At 57.4% G+C, this 19,856-nt stretch overlaps 2 protein-coding genes across 3 annotated transcripts; one reads left to right on the top strand and one right to left on the bottom strand.

Annotated features, from left to right (window-relative positions):
- Window position 1: 1 nt before the first annotated feature.
- Window positions 2-13,513, bottom strand: MBOAT7 (membrane bound O-acyltransferase domain containing 7). Of its 2 annotated transcripts, XM_052655446.1 has the most exons (9): window positions 13,275-13,513; window positions 12,500-12,578; window positions 12,270-12,399; window positions 11,608-11,734; window positions 9,409-9,568; window positions 7,330-7,690; window positions 5,137-5,313; window positions 826-978; window positions 2-139 (listed from the first exon to the last, which is right to left on the bottom strand). In XM_052655446.1, coding segments are annotated over exons 2-9 (1,185 nt in total). In that variant the 5' UTR covers window positions 12,576-12,578; window positions 13,275-13,513; the 3' UTR covers window positions 2-138. The 2 variants fall into 2 exon arrangements, with proteins under 2 accessions (XP_052511406.1, XP_052511405.1); XM_052655445.1 differs by lacking the exon at window positions 2-139 and having other exon boundaries at window positions 236-978.
- Window positions 13,514-14,008: 495 nt separating this feature from the next.
- On the top strand, window positions 14,009-17,696 carry TSEN34 (tRNA splicing endonuclease subunit 34). The gene is made up of 5 exons (XM_052656273.1): window positions 14,009-14,023; window positions 15,104-15,350; window positions 15,604-15,853; window positions 16,003-16,257; window positions 17,237-17,696. Exons 2-5 carry the CDS (start codon window positions 15,108-15,110, stop codon window positions 17,422-17,424), a joined length of 936 nt encoding a protein of 311 aa, XP_052512233.1. The 5' UTR covers window positions 14,009-14,023; window positions 15,104-15,107; the 3' UTR covers window positions 17,425-17,696.
- Window positions 17,697-19,856: the final 2,160 nt, after the last annotated feature.

Below are 19,856 nucleotides of genomic sequence, written 5' to 3'. Positions count from 1 at the left end.
CTGAGCCTGTCTCAGGCCCGAGGATGACAGGAAGCTACAGGAGCGCGGGGACCTTTGGCTGGCTCAGATGGAACCCACGAAGGCCAGGACGTCTGCACCGCGGCTTCTCCCTTCCAAGAGGGTCACCCTCGGAGCCGGTCTACCGAGAGGACGTGGAGTGAAAGCGGCCAGAAAGCGCCCACTTCCCCCCACCCAACTCCCGGACCCGCCCTGAGGCTCCGACCCCCACACCGAGCAGCCAAAGCAAGGCCATCCGCCCAAGAAGCCCTGTGGCCCACCAGCCCCAGTGCAGCGCGAGACACAGCTCTCTGAACAGCAGGCCCAGGCAGGGACAACGGAGATTCTCTCTGGTCACTTAGCTTGATTTTTACGGGAGGGAAAACTGACCATCGGGCCGAGGGTGCTGGCAGCCAGGGGGGCAGGCGCCCCCCGCCTTGGTCTGTCAGGCAGGGCTCAGAGCCGGGAATCCTCTCCAGGTCCCGGGCCAAATTCCGGCCTCTTCTTGGGAAGGGCGGCGGCAGCCTGGTTCACGGGATTCCCAGGCCAAAGCGAGGGGGCCGATCGACGGGCAGAGGGTGTGTGGCGAGAGCTCACTCCTCCCGGAGCTCTCCCGAGGCCGGGCTGGGGGCCGGGGCCCCCGACTTCCGCCGCCCGGGGCCGCCCCGGCCCAGCGCCAGCCCCAGCCCCAGGGCCGCCAGGGCCAGGACGTGGATGCAGAAGTAGACCGAGGCCCAGTAGCGGAGCGTGTCGCGCAGCGAGAGCAGCACGAAGCCCATGCACATGTAGTCGTAGGCCCGCATCTTCAGGAACCAGTGCACCCAGTACCAGGCCTTCTGGCCCCCGGGGCCCAGCCGCCAGCGCAGGGCCGACTCCAGCTGGCGCTCGGCTGCCAGGCACAGCGGGATGGTGAGGAAGCTCAGGTAGTAACCAGGGTGCAGGCCGTGCCAGTAGGCGCTCAGCAGCATGGTCCACGCACTCCTGCGGGGGGGCGCCAATCAGGGCTTGGGCTGCAGACCCCGGCCTCCCCGCGCAGGCGCCGGGCCAGGCCCCTCCCCCCTCAGACCCCGGGATCCAGGCCCCCGGGCCCCTCCCCCCTCAGACCCGGGGGTCCAGGCCCCACACCTCCTCTCCTCTCAGACCCGCGGATCCAGGCCCCCATCGTCTCCTCCCTCAGACCCAGGAGTCTCTACTGTCTTCTCAGCAACCCCCTCCCAACACTCTCCCCTCAGGACCTAGGAATCAAATCCCTGCCATTTCCTAAGGATTTGAGGATCTAGGAGTATAATTCCTGATCCACGAAGACTCAGACATCTCCACCCATAGTCCCTTCTTACTGATTCCAAAAACGCTAGCCCTTGAAGACCCACAGATTCAGGCCCCGACCCCCACTTCCACCGGGTGCCCACAAATCACAGCAGGCTCTGCCAGGGTTGTGTCTGAGTTCCTGCCCACGGGCACCAAGGTTTGCCTCTGGCACGTCAGGGTGCTTAAAGTACAAATATGACCCTGACGCTGGGAATGATTGAAGGCAGGAGAAGGGGGCGGCAGAGGACGAGATGGCTGGACGCCATCACCGACTTGATGGATGTGGGTTTGAGCAAACTTCAAGAGATAGTGAAGGACAGAGAAGCCTGGTGTGCCACAGTCCATGGGATGACAAAGAATCGGACACGACTTAGCAAAAAACCCAACGATGAGCATGACACTGACCACTGTGTGGGGGTAGGTGGGGGAGGGCGCAATGTCCATAAAAAGGCTAAATCTCCCTGTTTTTGACAGGGGAGATGTTTTCCTCCGTCTCTTTCCTTAGGCCATTGCCTTGGAAAAAAAAAATCTACCGTTTGAGCATCTTTCCTTTGTCCTTTGGATGCAGATATCAATCTCTGAAAAGGTGAAAGAGGCCTCTAGAAATTGTTACTGTCCAGGAATGTTTTCCTTGAGGGCCTGGGAGCTATGTCCTGGGAGCAGAGATGTGGTGGGAGACAGAGCCTGTCTCCCTGCAGCTGTGGGGCTTTATCCCACCGGTGACAGAGACAGGAGGTTTGTTGATAAGGACCCTTAACTAGCACAGTTGGCAAACCGATTGCCAGGTGAGCTTCAGATGGACCTGAGAGCAGGCATGTGCTGTGTGTCTCTTGAGAACATGCTATGTAAAGGGCTGTATGCGGCAGTGGATAGTAAGAAAAAGAGAGGTTTCTAGACAACCAGTAAGGACCATGGGCTTCCCTTGTAGCTCAGATGCGAAAGAATCTGCCTGCAGTGTGAGAGACCTGGGTTCGCTCGCTGGGTCGGGAAGATGCCCCGGAGAAGGGAATGGCGACCCACTCCAGTATTCTTGCCTAGAAAATTTCATGGCCAGACCATGGGGTTGCAAAGAGTCAGACACGATTGGGCGACGAACACTTTCCCTTTCAATAAGGACCTACTGTATTGCACGGGGAACTCTACTCAATACTTTGTAAGGACCTGTATGGGAAAAGAAGCGGAAAAAGAATGGATACATGTGCACGTACCTAACTGACTCACTCGGCTGTACACCTGAAGCGAACACAACTCTACTCCAACTTAAAAATAAAATGGATGAACTTTTTTTAAAAAAAAGGGTGAGATTTCTTTCCATCTTGGAAATTCTCAGCAGGAGGTTATTTGTGCTATGCCTTGAAATCTGGTTTAATGCTCACTCAGGACCCAAACTGTTTCCTTTCTCTTACCTCTGGCAGAGAGACATGCTTTGGGCTGCCAGAACTGACAGGAACTTACAGGAGGATGCACATAAGCGTGAGCCCAGCATCTCCAACTCTGCGTGTGCAAAGCCCAGATCTTGGCCTCTCCCTCAGCTACTAGTCTCTCCCTGTTTCGCGGCCCCCGCCCTCCCCCATGCAGTGAACAGTCTCCAGAGAATCTTCTAGCCTCTCTTGAACCCACTCCAATCCAGCTTTCACTTCATCTTGCAAGGAGGAGGGGGGATTCCTCCCACCATGCCCCCCACTCAAGGTCACACTTGCCCTCGCCCCCTGGAGCTCCTGGCAGGGGTGGACACACTCTCCCTCCAGCCCCTCCTCCTTGACACCCTTGCTTGTGTGAAGGGAACTAACCGAACGCTTTGCTGATTGTCCTCCTATCTCACTGGCTGTGTCTGCACTCGCCTCTCCTCCCAGCCCCTGTCTACACCAGGGTTCTGCAATGTTGGAGCTACAGACGTCTGGGGCTGCGCTGTCCTGTGCCTGCGTTTAGGCCTCCGCCTACTAGACTCCAATATGATATAGCGTCTCCAGACGCCAACTGTCCACCTCCCCACCCCCCACACCCCCATTGAGAGAGTCCTGGGCCTTCCCTGGTGATTCTGATGGTAAAGAATTCACCTGCAGTGCAGGAGACCCGGGTTCACTTCCTGGCTTGGGAAGATGCCCTGGAGAAGGGAATGGCAACCCACTCCAGTAGTCTTGCCAGGAGAATCCCAAGGACAGAGCCACCTGGCGGGCTTCAGTCCATGAGGTCACAAAGAGTCAGACACCACTGAGCGACTCAGACATTGAAAATCACTGGTCTCAATGCAGGTCCACTCTGTGCTTTGACCTGAGACTCAGCCCCAGAGCTTTAAGCACCATCCACAGCGGCCAATGCTCACGGGTCCACTTCTTACACCAACCTTTCCCTAATAAGCCAGAATCGCATAACTCAGTGCCTATCCAATAACCCTGGCTAGAAATCTAACCGTCACCTCAAAGTCATTGAGACTAAATGACTCAAGTCTGGCTTCCTCAGCCTGCCTGCTTCTGAAACTTCCTCCTGCGCAGACTTCCTCTCCTTCATCACCCAGGCCCACTGCCTGGGCACCCCGCTGCGTTTCCTCTCGGGGCCCCCATGCAGGTGGGGGCCGAGCCCTGACCTCACCTCCCCAGCGCATCCACTTCTGACCACTGGTCCCTACTCTGGACAGCATCAGTGCCCACCAGGCCAGTCCCTGCTCATCTCCTGCCCCCCTCCCCACCTTTATTCCATGCCCCATACAAGGTCAGAGCGCATCTTTAAATCCAAACTAGGCAGCACCTCCAGGGAGGCCTAGCTCCAGAGGTGCCGTGATTAAACGCTTCACCATGAGGACGTGACCTCACCTGGCAGCGAGGGGAAGAGGAGGGATGCTCGGCAGGTGGCCTGACCTCTCTGAGCCTAGATCTCTTCATCTTCAAGGTTTCCTACTTCCTAAATTTGTCAGTTTATCTTATCTTTACAGAAAGTCTCCACTCAGGAATTACCAGGTGAGTGAAGGACAATGAAAGCTGCTCAGGGCTCACATTAAGTGCATTTAACACTTTATCTCACTTATTCCTCAGGTCAACCTGTGACACAGGTTAACAGCATTACCCCCGCTGAAGAGTTGGGGACACTGAGTCGTGGGGAGGGACAAACTGGGAGTTCTGGGTTAACCTATGTACACTATATAAAATAGATAACCAACCAGGACTTAATGTATTGGCTATTGTATAGGGAATTCTACTCAGTACTCTGTAATAACTTATAAGGGAAAATAATCTGAAAGAAAAAAAAAAAGGATAGGGAACTCCCTGGTAGTCCAGTGGTTAGGACTCTGCCCTTTCACTGCTGGGGTGGGCTCAGATCCTGCAGGCTGCAAAGCACAGTGGGAAAAAGCAAGAAAAAAAAAAAAAAGAAAAAAAATATATAATATATAACTAAATCACTTTGCTGTACATCTGAAACGAATACAACATTTTAAATCAACTGTACTTCAATTAAAAAAAAACTAGAAAAAGAAAAGCACGTAGGGTAATTTTTTGAGAGAGGAGAAAAGAGTTGACAGAACAGAGGTCAACCAACTGCTTACCGTTTCTTAGGTATTGGCAGGGTCACGATTCCAGAAGGTCTAGCCATCGAGTCCATAGGACTCGGTGCACTGCGCCTATGCCACGCGGCCGGCTTTACAGAAGTAGAAACGGAGGCCCGAAGAAAGAGGAACGAGCTTACCTCGGTAACGCAATCCGAGCCGCAGCCAGAGGCTCAAGAAACTACAGCTCCCATGACCCTCAGGGGCGGAGGCCCGCTTGGGGGAGCCGCAGGGCGCCGCGGGGCAGCTGGGAGATGTAGTTACACGCCGTCCTCCGCGACAGGCGGGCTCACCTGAGTACGTAGGAGCGGGCGGGCGCGCTCTTGTATATGTACTGCGCCAGCCACCACTGCACCGTCATGTTCCAGTACCGCATGCCCTCCCGCACTCTCATGCAGAAGTCTGTGTTGTAGCAGTCGATGTTGCAGATGGCCTCATAGTCGTACTCCAGGGAAGCTGCCATCTCCGGACTGGGGCGGGGGGGGGGGGGGGGGGGTGGAGGACGAGGGTGGGGGACAGACATGCAGCTCAGCCAGGCCCCCTCCCGACGCTGGCTCCTGTCCCAGCCCCGGACGCTAAGGAGGGGAGTCTGGCCAGGCAACAGCTCCCTGGCTGTGGCATTTGCTAGGGCAACAGGGGAGGGGAGCCCAGAGGGTGCATTTTTTGGGGGGGATGTGCACAATTCCACAGCAATAGGATTCTCTTTCTCTTGGGAAGGGGGCCTGCAACAGCCAGGAAAAGTCTGCAAGGGTTACAGTTGCTAAGCTATGAGTCCTTAGCAACCTGACCTGCCAATGGTCTCAGATGTTGGGGTAAGGCCATCCCTTAGCACCCAAGCTCAGCATATCCAGAGAAGCCTCCAAGTAGTCCTTTCTAAATTCCTTAAACCCTTCCCTGGCTGGGCAAACAGCAGCCCTAACAGCGAGGTGGTCCGTGGTTGCTAGGGAGATGTTCTAGGCCCGCCTGCCACCTAGATGGTCTCTGTTGCTAGGGAAAGGGCATTTCTTAGCGATAAGCCTAGGATGTTTTAAAAAAGCGTCCTGAAAAGGCGTTTCCTGGCTATCAGTCCGTACAACTGTTCTAGAAAGATCAGCTCCAGTAATACAGCGGTTCCTGGGTCACCGGTGCCAATGCTCCCAGCAGAAGGGGATTATCACTGACCTGCCTGAACCACTGGCTGCTTCTGATAACAGAAGCGGGGCTTCCATTAAGAGCAGGGCCCAGAAGGTTTAGAAAAGCTTTCAGCTCCTGCCTGACGTCTTCTGGGGGATACCCTCTAGCAACTGGAGGCCTGCCTTTGGTTACTCTGGCAGAAGGAAGAAATGTTGCGTGGGGGGCGCCACTTCCCCCACAACGGAATGGCTGCTGTGACTACGAGGGGATGGCCCAACCCTAGTAAGGAGTCATTCAAAGTTTACATCAAGGGGCTGCTTTTCCAGCCCCAGCCTGAAGGCCAGAGGACGGCTGCAGGGAACCGAGGGAGGGCCCACTCCTGACTGCCAGGGTGCCACCTCCCCAGAAACACAGGAGCAACGTATCCTTAGCAACAAGGGAGTCCCTAGTTACTAGCCGTGTGATCTGCCTCATGATGAAGGAGCTAGGGGAGTAGCTTCACCAGCAACAAGCTTAACCTACAGTTACTGGGGCTTCTGGCGGTTACTAAGAATGGTGTCCCCCTGGCCAGAGGCCAGCATGGTGGAGAATGCCATTTCTGGGACTTCCCAGGCGGGTAAGGATCCGCCTACCAACGCAGGGGGCTGACTCGGGTTCCATCGCTGGTCTGGGAAGACCCCAGACGCCCTGGAGCAGCTGAGGCTGTGGGCAACAGCTCCTGAGCCTGCGCTCCCCAACGAGAGAAGCCACCGGAAGGAGAAGCTTGCCCCGCCCCCCCAGACGAAGAGTAGCCCCGCCTCGCCCCAACCAGAGAAAGCCTGTGCTCAGCAGCCAAAAATAAATAAAGAGAATGTCATTTAAAACAGAGACTGTTATGTGGTGACATCTCACAGGGAGGGCCTGCTTGCTCCCAGCAAAGAAGGGGGCAGTTTAGGGGATGCCGTTTCCATAGCAACACAGGCAGGAAGGGGTAGTCCTGTTGCTAGGGAAAGGTTTCCCTAGCAACAAGGGGCTGCTCCTCACTGCCCAGGGATGGCATCCTGAGCAACCAACAACAACCGGGTTACCGGGGTGACACTTCCATGGGAACAGAGGGGCAGCAGGGGGTTGCTAGAATACACCTTCCTTTTCCTAGCAACAGAGAGCAATTCATACCCCAGGGGGTGACAAGCACACAACAGGGGGCGACCCATAGGTTTCAGGAGTTTTCCTAGGACAGGGGAGGGCGGGCTGCGGTGGCCAAGAGTGACACTGCTGACAACAGGTGGGAGACCAGCCCCCCTCCTCCCCGCTCTCCTCCCTGCTAGGGGCAGGGCCAGCCCGCGGTGATGGGGCCGGCCGGGTCTTGGGACACCTCCCTCCCGCCGCCTGACCTGCTGGGGGGTGGGCATTGGAGGGTGGGGCCGCCCCCGGCCCGGGCTTTGGCGGCCACGGGGTAGGCCCCGAAGCCGGCGGCAATGCAGCCGCACTCGGCGGCAATCCAGGCCACGTAGAAGCGCATGCGGAAGGCGAAGAAGACGGGAACCATGTAGAAGAGGCGGGCGGGCAGCGGGCGGGCGTAGAAGGCGTCCTCGCGCACGGCCTCCAGCGGGAAGAGGTGTGACGAGAGCAGGAAGAGCAGGCCGAAGAGCGGCGCCGGCCAGGCGCGGCGCAACAGGGGCCGCAGGCTGGGCACGGCCCCCGGGAAGGGCTGCTCCAGCCAGTCCAGGTAGGTGCGGTAGCGGAAGAACGGGCCTGTGGCGGGAGGGCGGGCCGCGGTCAGACGCTGGTGCGCGAGGGGGTCCCGGGCCGGGGCAGATGGGCCAGGAACCGGGGAACCAGGGGGACCAGGGAGAGAGGAGAACGGAGAGCAAGGGAAAGCGGACAAAGCGGGGGACAGGGGGCTTGGCGGGAAAGAGGAACAGACAGAGACACTTAGGGAGCGTCTCTGACAGAGGAGTCTGAGAACCAGGGGGTCCCGGCACACTTGATGGAGACAGACAGGCCGCACTGGGAGGGAGGCGGGCAGCGGGGCCAGGGGGTCAGGAACGGGGAGCGCAGCAGCGCGTCCCTTGAGGAAGGCAGGGGCCTGAGAAGAAATCAGAGGGTTGCAGGGGCAAGGCCCCGGGCGGGATCTGACCAGGGCTTTGGGTTTTTTTTTTTTTTTTTTGATAACGTGTGGTCTATCCACTCAATGGAGTACCACACGGCCATGAAAACAAACCAGGTACAAGTCCGTGCAGCCAGCGTCTCGCATCCCATTGAGCAAATAAGGCTGCGCAGAGGAGCACACACTGTATCTGATTCCATTCCCATAAAGCCCCAAAACAGGCCACACTAACCTATGCTCTTGGAAGTCCAGAGAGTGGCTACCCTTGGGAGACAGCGACTAGAAGGGAGCAGGAGAGACTAGAGGCGTGTTGGGAAGATTATTTGGTGGGGTGCTGACCGTATGCATGTTTCCCATTGGTGTAAAACCACCCGCTTGTTTGCATACGTTGTGCACGCATGCGTGCGCGCTCAGTCACGTCTAACTCCGCGAACCCATGGACTGTAGCCCGCCGGGCTCCTCTGTCCGTGGGATTTCCCAGGCAACAATTCTGGAGTGGGTAGCCATTTCCTTCTCCAAAGACTCTGGTTTGTTTTCCTCAGGGCTAGGGTAACCACTGTAGGCTCCCCGACCAGGGAAGGGCTAGATTATTATTTTGCTTTTTCAGGAGACCCCTCAGCCACTGAGCAGGGAGGGGCTGCAGAGGGACAGTGACGGAAAAGAGGGGACTGCTGCACTTTAGATAAAATGATGGCTTGGCCTGGGGAGGGAGCAGAGGGCTTTAACAGAAATGTGGAAAGTCTCACATGTCACAGAGGACCACACGCTGTACGATTCCATTTATAGAAGTTCAGGGTAGGCAAACACACAGAGAAAGTCGGTGCTTTCAGGGAATGGAGGCAGCTGGAGGTTTGGGAGACGATGGTAAAGGCTGCAGGGGTTCTTTTTGAGGTGATGAAATTGCCTGGGAGTCAGGCTGCACAACTCTGTAGAGAGACTCAAACCCAGCAAACTGGAGGTGGTTGTGAGTGGGTGAATATGGTAATTATAGCTCAATACAGTTGTTACAGAAGTCAAAACCTTCTACGAGGTCAACGGTGATGAAAAATACGTCCTGAAACTAAAAGTCGGATCATACGCTGTGAATCCTTGTGGCCTGGGCGGCAGACACATTAGGGTGACATCGATCTTTCTCCTTAATCTCCCGTGTGCTCCCAGTAAGCTACAAAGAGTCACTGAGGCAGAGAACAATCTGTGTCTACTCTGGAGGGGCCCTGGGGCCAGCGGGAGAGGGAGACAGGGACTGGGGCTCAGAGGCTCACCCTCAGAGCAGCAGAGGCTGGAATGGGGGGTGGGGTGGGGCAGGAACACAGAACAGACAGCAGAGTCTGGGCAGAGGCAGGCCCGGGGTGGGCACGCTCACCTGTCATGATTCCCACGTAGCAGTAGCTGTAGCTGAGGGTCTCCATCAGAGAGGGCACGTCCGGCAGCAACCCCAAGGGGGGCTCCTTGCTGAAGCCAGAGGCCATTTCCTTCCTCTGGGCCAAGTGCAGGTCCTGAACTTCACTGGCCAGACTCACCAGCTGGGAGGAAGGGGCGTGCGGGAGGACAGCTCAGACCCCGGCCTCCTCACACCCACCTCCCGTTCACGACCGCCCTCGGCGGCCAAGGGCCAGGCGGTCCTGTGGGGCTGGGTGCCGAGGTGCTGCTCCTTGGGCAGCTCTGAGCATCTGACCACGACTAAGGGCTCCCTCCTGGGCCCCTTGGTCTTTTTCTAAGTTCCATCTTTCCGTGTTCCCCTGCCGTTCACTGCTTTAGGTACCACCCATGCCGTACCCCGGTGGGACTTCTCCAAGCCCCAAGCTTGTCCATCAGGCTGCCTCTAGGGAATTCCCCGGTGGTCCAGAGGTTAGGACTTGGTGCTTTCCCTGCCGGGGCCCGGGTTTGATGATGCTTGGTTGGCAAACTGAGATCCCACAAGCCGTGCGGCATGGCCAAAATAAATTTAAAAAAAAAGAAAAAGCAGCTGCCTCTTCTCATTAATACAGGGATGGATGACTTCCGGGCACCTCGAATTTAACACATCCCAAGTGGAAAACAGTTTTAGCCGTTTCCCGAAGTGGGTGTTCATCTGGTCTCTCCCCTCATCAAATGCCAGTCCTTGGGATTCTCCAGGCCAGAATACTGGAGTGGGTAGCCTTTCCCTTCCCCAGGGGATCTTCCCAACCCAGGGATTGAACCCAGGTCTCCTGCATTGCAGGCGGATTCTTTACCAGCAGGGAAGCCCCATCAAATGCCATCAGCATCCAAATGAGCTGCTTAGACTGGAAACCTTCCTCGCTCCCCAGGTCTCATCCCTGAGGTCTCTGGGCCTGTTCCTTTCGCTTGGCCTCCACCACTGGGCTGAGTATGTTTACCCTAGGCCCCCAGCCTGCTCTCTACCCTTCTGCACACACACCCCAGGCTGGCCCGACACCCACAGGTCTGTGTCTTCCAGCTTCAGCCGGGGTTCAGTTGCCAGATGGCGGAGGCAGGCAGGAGTGAACCTTGGGTTTGTATTCCTGTATTTTTAATCCCTTTATTGATAAGACTGCCTGGGGCCTGGCCGTGACCCTTGACCAACCTCCTCTAATCTACCCAAGTCCTTTTCCTTCTGGGCTCCCCTCCTCTCGTCCCCTTGGGCCCAGGACCCTTCCTCATCCCGCCCTGGTCAAGGTAAACATCAACAAAAACGCGCTCCAGGTTCTCCTACGTGCCAGGCCTCCTGGTGGGGCCCTGATAAGCTGCCCCAGGCCTGCCTCAAGGCTTCAGTTTGTCAGTTGGACTTAGATAAAGGAGTCCCACGTCAGCTCCCCTTACCCTTCCTGCTGCAGTTCTCTCAGCATCTGGAGGAAGTATTTTTAAACCTGTAAACCTGGTCACAGGTTTTCAGAAAAACCTCTTGCAGTGGCTCTTGGGCCCCCACAGGAAGAAGTCCAAACTCCGCACTGGGGCCAGCCAGGCCCTGCACGGCTTGGCCCGCGCTGCGGTCTCCCTTTGAGGGACAGTCCATGTGGCTAGCACACAGCTGGCGGCATGCGGCCGGCCCCCTTCCAAGCCCGCTGCTCCCTGTGTCCCGAGAGGCTCTGGTTTCCTCCAACTCCTAACCCACTCCTGCCCACTCTTCAGCTCCCGCCTGGGGAACACGGGATGCTGGGCAAGCCCTGCCCGCCACTGCCGCCTGACGCTTCCATTCCCTGAAAGGTAGCACACAGGAGCAACGCGCGACCTTTCCTTCTGCGGCAGGGCCTGCAGACCTGTTTTCTCCCATCTTCCCAGGTCGTGGGAAGCCAGACGGGGTGTCCTGCTTTTGTGCCCTCAGCTCAGTGCTCTCTGCCCAGAGCTGGGTTTTGTTTTTTTTCTCTTTTGTAACGTGGCTTGCTACAAAGATGCACTTTAGCCCAGCCACCCACTGACACCCACAGTTACATAGCTTTGGGTACTTTTTTACCCGGGGGAAGAGCTGAGAGGTGAAGGAGTGGGAGAGACCGACCCGCCTCCTCTGCCTCCCCAGGGAGGAGGAGGTAAAGCTGGGCTGGTTCACGGCACCCAGGGAGGGCGGGGGGGCGGGGGGGAGCCTGACCTTCAGTGTCAGCAGCAGTTGGACGGCGTTGGTGAAGGGCGTGGGGGTGGGCAGGCCCAGCAGGCTGAGCGCGCGGAAGAAAAGCAGGTAGGAGAAGGTCCAGGCGAGGGCCAGGGCGTGGCAGGAGCTGAGACAAGACAGGAGGCCTGTCGCGCCGGGAGCGGGAGGTCTTGCCTCTGTCGCCCCTGGATTCCAGCTGCAGATCCCACCCCCACCGCCCACCTTCAGAGATAGGGGAGCTGGGTGTACGGGATGAACACGACCGAAAGAGCTGCACAAAAACGCACAGCAACAGAGAACAAGGAGGAGATGAAGAGAGGGGCTGCAGGGTGAAGACCCGTCATGCCTCCGTTTGTTTCTGGGAAGGAGGGGGAGAGGCGAGGGGGAGAGAGAGAGAATCCCGGGGCCAGCAGCCCAGTAATGCCCTCCTCTCTCCTGAATCCATGACGTGGACGTCAAGGGCCAGGACAGACACACAGGGACGAGACCCAGAAAAAGGCAGGAGAGGAGCGGAAACAGACCAAACACGTGACACTGAGAATCTCGAGGCACACAAGAGACATCCAGAGGCTGACGCGGAAACAGAGAAAGACCCCAAGAGGAAAGAGGTTGCATCCTCCACCCGCTCCGTGCTCCCCCTCCTCCTCCCACCAAATCCTCACCAGGGCTGGGCCTGAATGAGCGCCCAGGTCCCAAGGATGGTGACCAGGGAATGCAAAGTGTGGGGGCCACAGGTGAACAAGGTGAGCCCCAGGCCCACGGCTGCAGCCCCCCATCTCTTCAGCCCAGGTCCTGCGGGGAGAAGGCACAGCGTCAGCGTAGAACTTTCCAGGGGGTCCCCCGTTCTGCCCACCCCCCCCTTACTTTCCGTTGAGGAGGGAACCTGACTCACCAGCTTTCTTAAAGAGGAAGCCGATGGGGATGGAGATAAGAAGAACCACTAGATACGTCCATTCTTCGGGCGACATGTTCTAGGGGACGGGCAAACGTTCACAGTGAGAACCCAGGAGTCCGACCGCCAGCCCCTCCTCCTTAGAGGATTTAGGAATCTGCCCCCGTCTAAATCCCCAGTTGTCAAAGATCCAGGAATCCTACCCTCAGCTCCTCTCCTCTGAGAACACAGGAATCCTGACCTCCAGGCCCTTCCTCCTTTGAGGATAGAGGAAGTCACCCCCAGGACCTCTCTTGAGAACCCAGGCCCCCAGATCTCTTCTCCTTTGAGAACCCAGGAATCCAAACCTGCCGACCCCTCCTCCGTAGACAATCAAGCAACACCCAGCCCCTCTCTTCTTATCCCCGAGCTCCCCCCTGCCTCCGAAAACACTGCTCTCTAAACCCCTGCCGTTCTTCGAGGGGGCCTCAGAGGAGTCCCGGTCTCCAGCCTCCACCCCTCTCCGAGCTCGGGTTCCTTCTCCTGTCTGAAGCCAGAGAGCCGGCCCGCTCCCCAGTCCCAGCCCGAGTCCCGGGGCGCGCAACCAAGCACGGCTCATATCCGTTTTGGGCAAAGCCACAGGCGGTTACGCCACCCGGGAGCTCGACCATGCCACCCCGGAGATCGGCCGCGCTCCCGGCGCCGCCCCCGCACCCCATCCGTCCGCCGATCCGCAGCGACCCCACACTGTCCAGACCCCTCCCGGTTTCCTGGGCGCCTCCACACCCCGGCCCACCTGGACCCGCGGTTCTGCGCCGCCCGCAGGGCAGGAGGCGGCCGAGCAGTCCTGGCCCGCTGGGTACCGTGGGTCCGGCCACGCCTACCCCGCCCAGCGCGCCCCCGCACCCCCAGCCTCTTTCGGGGGGCCTGCAGAGTTGCGCGGCCCGGGGTCGTGCGCACAGCGCCCAGCGGTGTCCGGGCTGCGCGGGGAAGGAGCGCGAACGAGGCGCAGAGAGCACGACCCGGCGGCGGGACCCGGACTCGGATCTACCAGGCTGCGAGCACGCAAAGGGCGGGGCTTCGGCTCGGAAAGGGGTGGGGCCAGAAGCTTCGGGCTCCGAGGGCGCCGCGGGACCCGGGAAAGAGGCGGGGCCTGGAGCTGAGCTTTCAGAGGGAGGCGGGGCCTCCGCTCCAGGTTCCTTCGGCCAGAATCCGGGGGTGGTTTGGAGGCGGGGCCACAGGCTTCGGATTTTTTCGGAGGTGGTCGAGTAAGTTCGGTTGTGGGCGGGGCCAAGAGCTTCGGCCGGACGTGGGCGGGGCCACAGCCTCGGCTCCTTTCGGAGGTAGTCGGGTAGAAGCGCCCTCGGGTTGCTCATAGGCGGAGTCTCAGGTTTAGGACGGAGGCGGAGCCACGGGCTTTGGACATACTTAGGAGGGACCCAGATGCACCCCCCCCAAGGGGGTGGGGCAAACAGCGTTCTACCTCAAGGGGCGGGGCCAGCGTGGCGAGCCGCCCGTTTCCTGGTCCCGGAACCGAGGAGGGAGGTGCGCTTCGAGGGGCGGGCTCGAGGGGTTTACACTTTAGGGGGAAGGCAGGGCTACGGCCCCGCGGGGCGGGCCCCGCACTTCCCGCTCCGCTGAGGTGGCGGCGTGACGACACCGACGCAGGGGGTCGGCATGGGGGGTGGAGGAAGCCCCGCGTGGCGCGCTACGTAGGGGGTGGCTCCGCTGGGACTGCGAGCTGGTTACGAGGTGAATAGCTGTTTCCGTCAGAGGACGGTGCCACATTCTGAAGGGAGCGCTCACGAGCGTGCTGAGCGCGGCCGAGCCGAGAGCGGACCGGGTTTCCGGCTGTGGGGTTCGGGCTTAGGGCGGGAACTCCAACCGGGGGAGGGGGAGCCCGCGGCCGAAGGGGGCGGGGCCTCAGGCTGTGGGCGTGACGTGAGCCGAGGCCGTCCGAACGCCTGACGCCTAGCCTTCGGGAGGGGGCGGGGCCGCGATCGGCTGAGCCGAGGACTTCCGAAAGTACGAAGCGGCCACGCTCGGGCGGGGGCGGGGCTTCGCATTCGGCGAGCCGGGCTCAGAGCGGGGACCTGAGGCCGGACCTCTAGGGCTCAGAAAGGAGAGGCGTCCCCGAGGAACCCCAAGGGGGCGTGGCCTCGGGGGGCTTTGGCCTCCGGAGGTCCCGACACCTGACGGGAACCCCGGAGGGCGACGCCGAAACGGACCTCACGGAGGGGGCGTGGCCCGCCCTCCGGCAGGCTTTGCCGCAAGGCGCGGGGGCCCGCGCGGCCAGTCTCGCTCCTGGCCAGAATGCTGACCGCAGGGTCCGAGGCTCCCCGGCGGGGCCCCAGCGCTCCTTTCGGGGCGGGGCCTCGTCTCGGTCAGCCCCGGGGCCTGGCGGGATCGCCCGGGGGCGGAGCCCGGCGCCCAGGGGGCGGGGCTAGCGCTCCCGCTCAGCAGGTGGCGAACGCGGCTCGGAGCGAGGCTCCGCCCCACGAGCCTCAGGGGTGGGGCCTCGCCGAGACCCCCGGCCAGGCGGTGGGCGCCCTCCCAGCGTCGCGAATCCCGCGGCGAGAGGCGTGCTGCCGGGTGGGTGACTGGTGTGCCCCTGGCCTCCCGCAGGAGGATGCTGGTGGTGGAGGTGGCGAACGGCCGTTCCCTGGTGTGGGGGGCCGAGGCGGTGCAGGCGCTGCGGGAGCGCCTGGGCGTGGGGGGCCGCACGGTGGGCGCCCTGCCCCGCGGGCCCCGCCAGAACTCGCGCCTGGGCCTCCCACTGCTGCTGATGCCTGAGGAGGCGCGACTGCTGGCCGAGATCGGCGCAGTCACCCTGGTCAGCGCCCCGCGCCCGGACCCTCGCCAACACAGCCTGGTAAGGCGGGGGGTGGGGTGGGGCAGGCTAGGGGCTCCCCTCCAGGGGGACCTGCGGGAGGAGAGGCCGGGGACGACTAGTCCCTGAGGTGGGAGGGGTCTGAGAGTCCTGGTTTCTGGAATTCTGTGAGAGTAGGATAGTAGGATCCCCAGGTTCATTCCCCGAGGTTTGGAGGGGGCCAGAGTCAGGATTCCTAGATTCCTAAGGCAGGGCATGCCTGAATCCTGATATTACAGGAAAGTTTGCTTCTCAGGCACTGGCATCCTTCAAGCGCCAGCAAGAGCAGGGCTTCCAGGAACAAAGCGCTCTGGCAGCTGAGGCCCGAGAGACCCGTCGTCAGGAGCTACTAGAGAAGATTACAGAGGGCCAGGCTGCGAAGAAGCTAAAGCTGGAACAGGAATCAGGGACCAGTGGGAGCCAGGAGGCCGGTGGGAAGCAAGCTGCCGAAGAGAGTGAGGCCAGTGCTGGCCAGGCTGCTGGAGAGCATGAGGAAGCACATGAAGGTGGGGGTTGGAGCCCACGGACCAGGGGAGGGAGGGAAGAGATCCTTGGGAAATTTTCGGCTGGCACTCTGGGGCTGGTCCTCGCTGGGGGCTGGGGAAAAACCTTGCCCCTTGGATTCATCAAACTCTCTTGGATTCATCCCCACCAGGCTCCTCTCCCCAGCCAGGGCCTTCAAATGGCATGGCCCCCTTACCAAAGTCTGCTCTGCTCATCCAGTTGGCCACTGCTCGGCCGCGGCCCATCAAGGCTAGGCCCCTGGACTGGCGTGTCCAGTCCAAAGACTGGCCCCACGCTGGCCGCCCTGCCCACGAGCTTCGCTACAGCATCTACAGAGACCTGTGGGAACGAGGCTTCTTCCTCAGTGCCGCTGGCAAGTTCGGGGGTGACTTCCTGGTCTATCCTGGTGAGTTTGTGTTGGGACCTCTTGTGACATTTTTCTTCACAATTCCACCCCGTTCTGCGTTTCCCACCTTTTTTATCTCTTTTTCTCAGCTTCTAAGAAACAGGAAACACTTGGGAACCCAAGCTCTTTTGGAGAGTAGTTTAGTAAATGAACAAAGGAAAGAAGAACTCTCACAGAAAACATATAGAATAAAAAGTAAATCATTTTTTGTAGTGTTATGTACATTACTATATTTAATAATACATATGCATTGCAGATTCTTCACCAGTGAGCCGCTTGGGAAGCCCTTCCATATCTTGGCTATTGTGAATAATGCTGCAGTGGACACAGGCGTGCGTTTTTCTTCTTGAATTAGTGTTTTCATTTTTTTTTTCAGATAAATACCCAGGAGTAGAAATGCGGGAAGCCTTGCTCTTTTAGATTTATGTTACCTGTTAGTTTTCTGTATAGTTCCCTACTCAGGGTCCTACTTTTCTTGGTCAGGTTCATCTAACCTGGGGGCAAAGTATAGCTCCCTCCCCTCAGCCTGTCAAATGAGGCCCACTGACAGGTTTGTTTGTTTGTTTGTTTTTTAATAAAGTTTTATTGGAACACAGCTCTGTTTGTTTTTGACTTCCCTGGTGGCTCAGACGGTAAAGCGTCTGCCTACAATGCGGGAGACCTGGGTTCGATCCCTGGGTTGGGAAGATTCCCCTGGAGAAGGAAATGGCAATCCACTCTAGGACTATTGCCTGGAAAATCCCATGGACAGAGGAGCCTGGCGGACTACAGCCCATGGGGTCGCAAAGAGTCGGACACGACTGAGTGACTTCATTTTCACATAATGTGTCAACTTGCTCCACCCCCCAGGCCCAAGAGTGTCTTTTACAATATTGGTAGTGATGGCTGGATGCCTTGCGATCCCCTCCGTGTTGGAGGTCCCAGTGTCTTCCAGCTTTCCACCAGTGGAAACTGCTACCTGCCTCTCTCCTTCACCCAGGTGACCCGCTCCGTTTCCACGCTCACTACATCGCCCAGTGCTGGGCTCCCGGGGATCCCATACCACTCCAGGACCTGGTTTCGGCTGGCCGCCTGGGCACCAGTGTCAGAAAGACGCTGCTGCTTTGCTCTCCGCAGCCCGATGGTAAGGTGGTCTACACGTCCCTGCAGTGGGCCAGCCTGCAGTGAGCTCCAGAGACCTGTGGGCGCGTGGCCATGTCCGTGGCAAGACCCTTTCTAGATGGTTCCAAGCTCATCTCTGCGTGGGAGGCCCCGCCCCGCATCCTACCTCTCTTGGTGATTAGTGTTCGATTCCAGATTTATAAACACTACATCCTCCTTATATCCCTCCCCAATCCAAAGCACTTAGTGGCTGTGTTGTTTTTATAGTTACCAGTTTCCAACCATGAGTTTCCTGAGTGTGAAAGCTGATTCATTTATGTTTTCTACAGGACTTAGGTCCCAAGAGGTCTCAATAAATTTGTTGAATCAGTGTGGAGTTTGTGATTTGAATCCTTAAGACAATCCTGGGAGGTGTGGGCAGTTGCTGCAGATGTTTGGGCAGATGAGGAAAAGCCTGGGGGAGGGGAAATGAGTTGCCCAAGGTCCCACTTCTAGTAAGGAGCAGGTGTGTTAGTCACTGAGTCGTGTCCAACTCTTTGTGACCCCATGGGCTTCCCTGGTGGATCAAACGGGAAAGAGTATGCCTCCAATGTGGGAGACCTGGGTTCGATCCCTGGGTTGGGAAGATCCCCTGGAGGAGGGCATGGCAACCCACTCCATTATTCCTGCCTGGAGAATCTCCATGGACAGAAGAGCCTGATGGGCTATAGTCCATGGGGTCACACAAGAGTTGGACACGACTGAGCAACTAAACGCAGGCTCCTCTGTCCATGGGATTCCCCAGGCAAGAATACTGGAGTTGGCAGCCATTTTCCTCTGCAGGGGATTTTCTGGACCCAGGAATCGAATCCAGGTCTCCTGCATTGCAGGCAGATTCTTTACCATCTGAGCTGGGGTTTAAAACCTGGTCTTTCTGACTCTGAAGTCCGAGCTCTTCCACTGCACTACACTTACTTTGGAAAAGCTTTCTTTAAGGCATTTCAGATGCATACAAAGGCATAAACAAAAAATAACGTGTAAAAAAGGAGGAAACTTGCAGTTTTGAGGAGTAGGGAGGGAATATCGGGGGTGGTCTTGCTCTTGGATTGGGTGCTGTTTATTCAGGTGGTGGGAGAATTACTTTTTATACCGTACATTTCTAGATCCTCCTTTATATGTATGCTCTATTCCACAATTTTTTACAAAAGTTAAAACACATACGTAGGAAATATGCACTTGTAAAACCATTTGCAGAGCTGCCTTTCTGCTTGAGATTACTAGAACATTACCAGTACCAACCTCCAATATTTAAGAAACTGATTTGTAAAAAATTTTTTTATCTATTTATTTGGCTGCACCAGGTCTTGGTTGTGGCATGTGGGATCTAGTTCCCGACCAGGGATAGAACTCAAGGCCCCGACAGGCAATAAATGCTGGAGAGGGTGTGGAGAAGAGGGAACCCTCTTACACTATTGGTGGCAGTGTAAATTGGTACAGCCACTAGGGAGAACAGTATGGAGGGTCCTTAAAAAACTAGAAATAGAACTACCAAATGACCCAGCAGTCACACTCCTGGGCATGTATACTGAGAAAACCATACTTTGAAAAGGTGCTTGCAGCACTATTTACAATAACCAAGACATGGAAGCAACCTAAGTGTCCGTCAACAGATGAATGGATAAAGAAGATTCGGTACATATATGCAATGGGGTATTATTCAGCCATAGACAAGAATGAAATCTTGCCATCTGCAGCAAAATGGGTGGACCTAGAGATGATCATAGGTAATGACAACTAGTGAAGTAAGGCAATGTATGACACAGCAAGTATGACACAGCAATCGCTTATGTGGAATCTAGAAAAAAATAGATAAACATTTATAAAACAAACAGACTCACAGACATGGAAAACAAGCTTATGGTCACCAAAGGGAACAGTGAGGGGAGGGAAGATAAATTATAAGTTTGGGATTAATATATACACACGACAATATGTAAAGCAGGTAAAAAACAAGAATTTACTAGATAGCACAGGAAACTATAGGGCTTCCCAGGTGGCACTAGGGGCAAAGAATCAGCCTGAAAGTACAAGGGACAAGAGACGTGGGTTTGATCCCTGGGCTGGGAAGATCCCCTGGAGGAGGGCATGGCAACCTACTTCAGTATCTTGCTTGAATTATCCCATGGACAGAGGATCCTGGTGGGCTACAGTTCACGAGGTTGCAGAGTTGGACACGATTGAAGGACAGAGGAGCCTGGTCGGCTACAGTTCATGGGGTTGCAGAGAGTTGGACACGATTGAAGGACAGAGGAGCCTGGTGGGCTACAGTTCACGGGGTTGCAGAGAGTTGGACACGATTGAAGCAACTTCGTATGCACACACTAGCCTGACTGGCTTCTCTGTCCACTAGCGCCACTGGGAAGCCCAGGATTAAGTAAATTAACATGGGTACAATTCTTTGGGGCCTGATGCATAGTAATTAAGTATTCTAGAATGCCACCTATTATTATTTTTAGTGA

This window comes from Budorcas taxicolor, chromosome 18 (genome assembly GCF_023091745.1).
Source record: "Budorcas taxicolor isolate Tak-1 chromosome 18, Takin1.1, whole genome shotgun sequence".
In the NCBI taxonomy this organism is placed as follows: domain Eukaryota; kingdom Metazoa; phylum Chordata; class Mammalia; order Artiodactyla; family Bovidae; genus Budorcas; species Budorcas taxicolor.
Note: the sequence above shows the minus strand (reverse complement) of the source record. Positions and strands in the feature narration are given on the sequence as shown.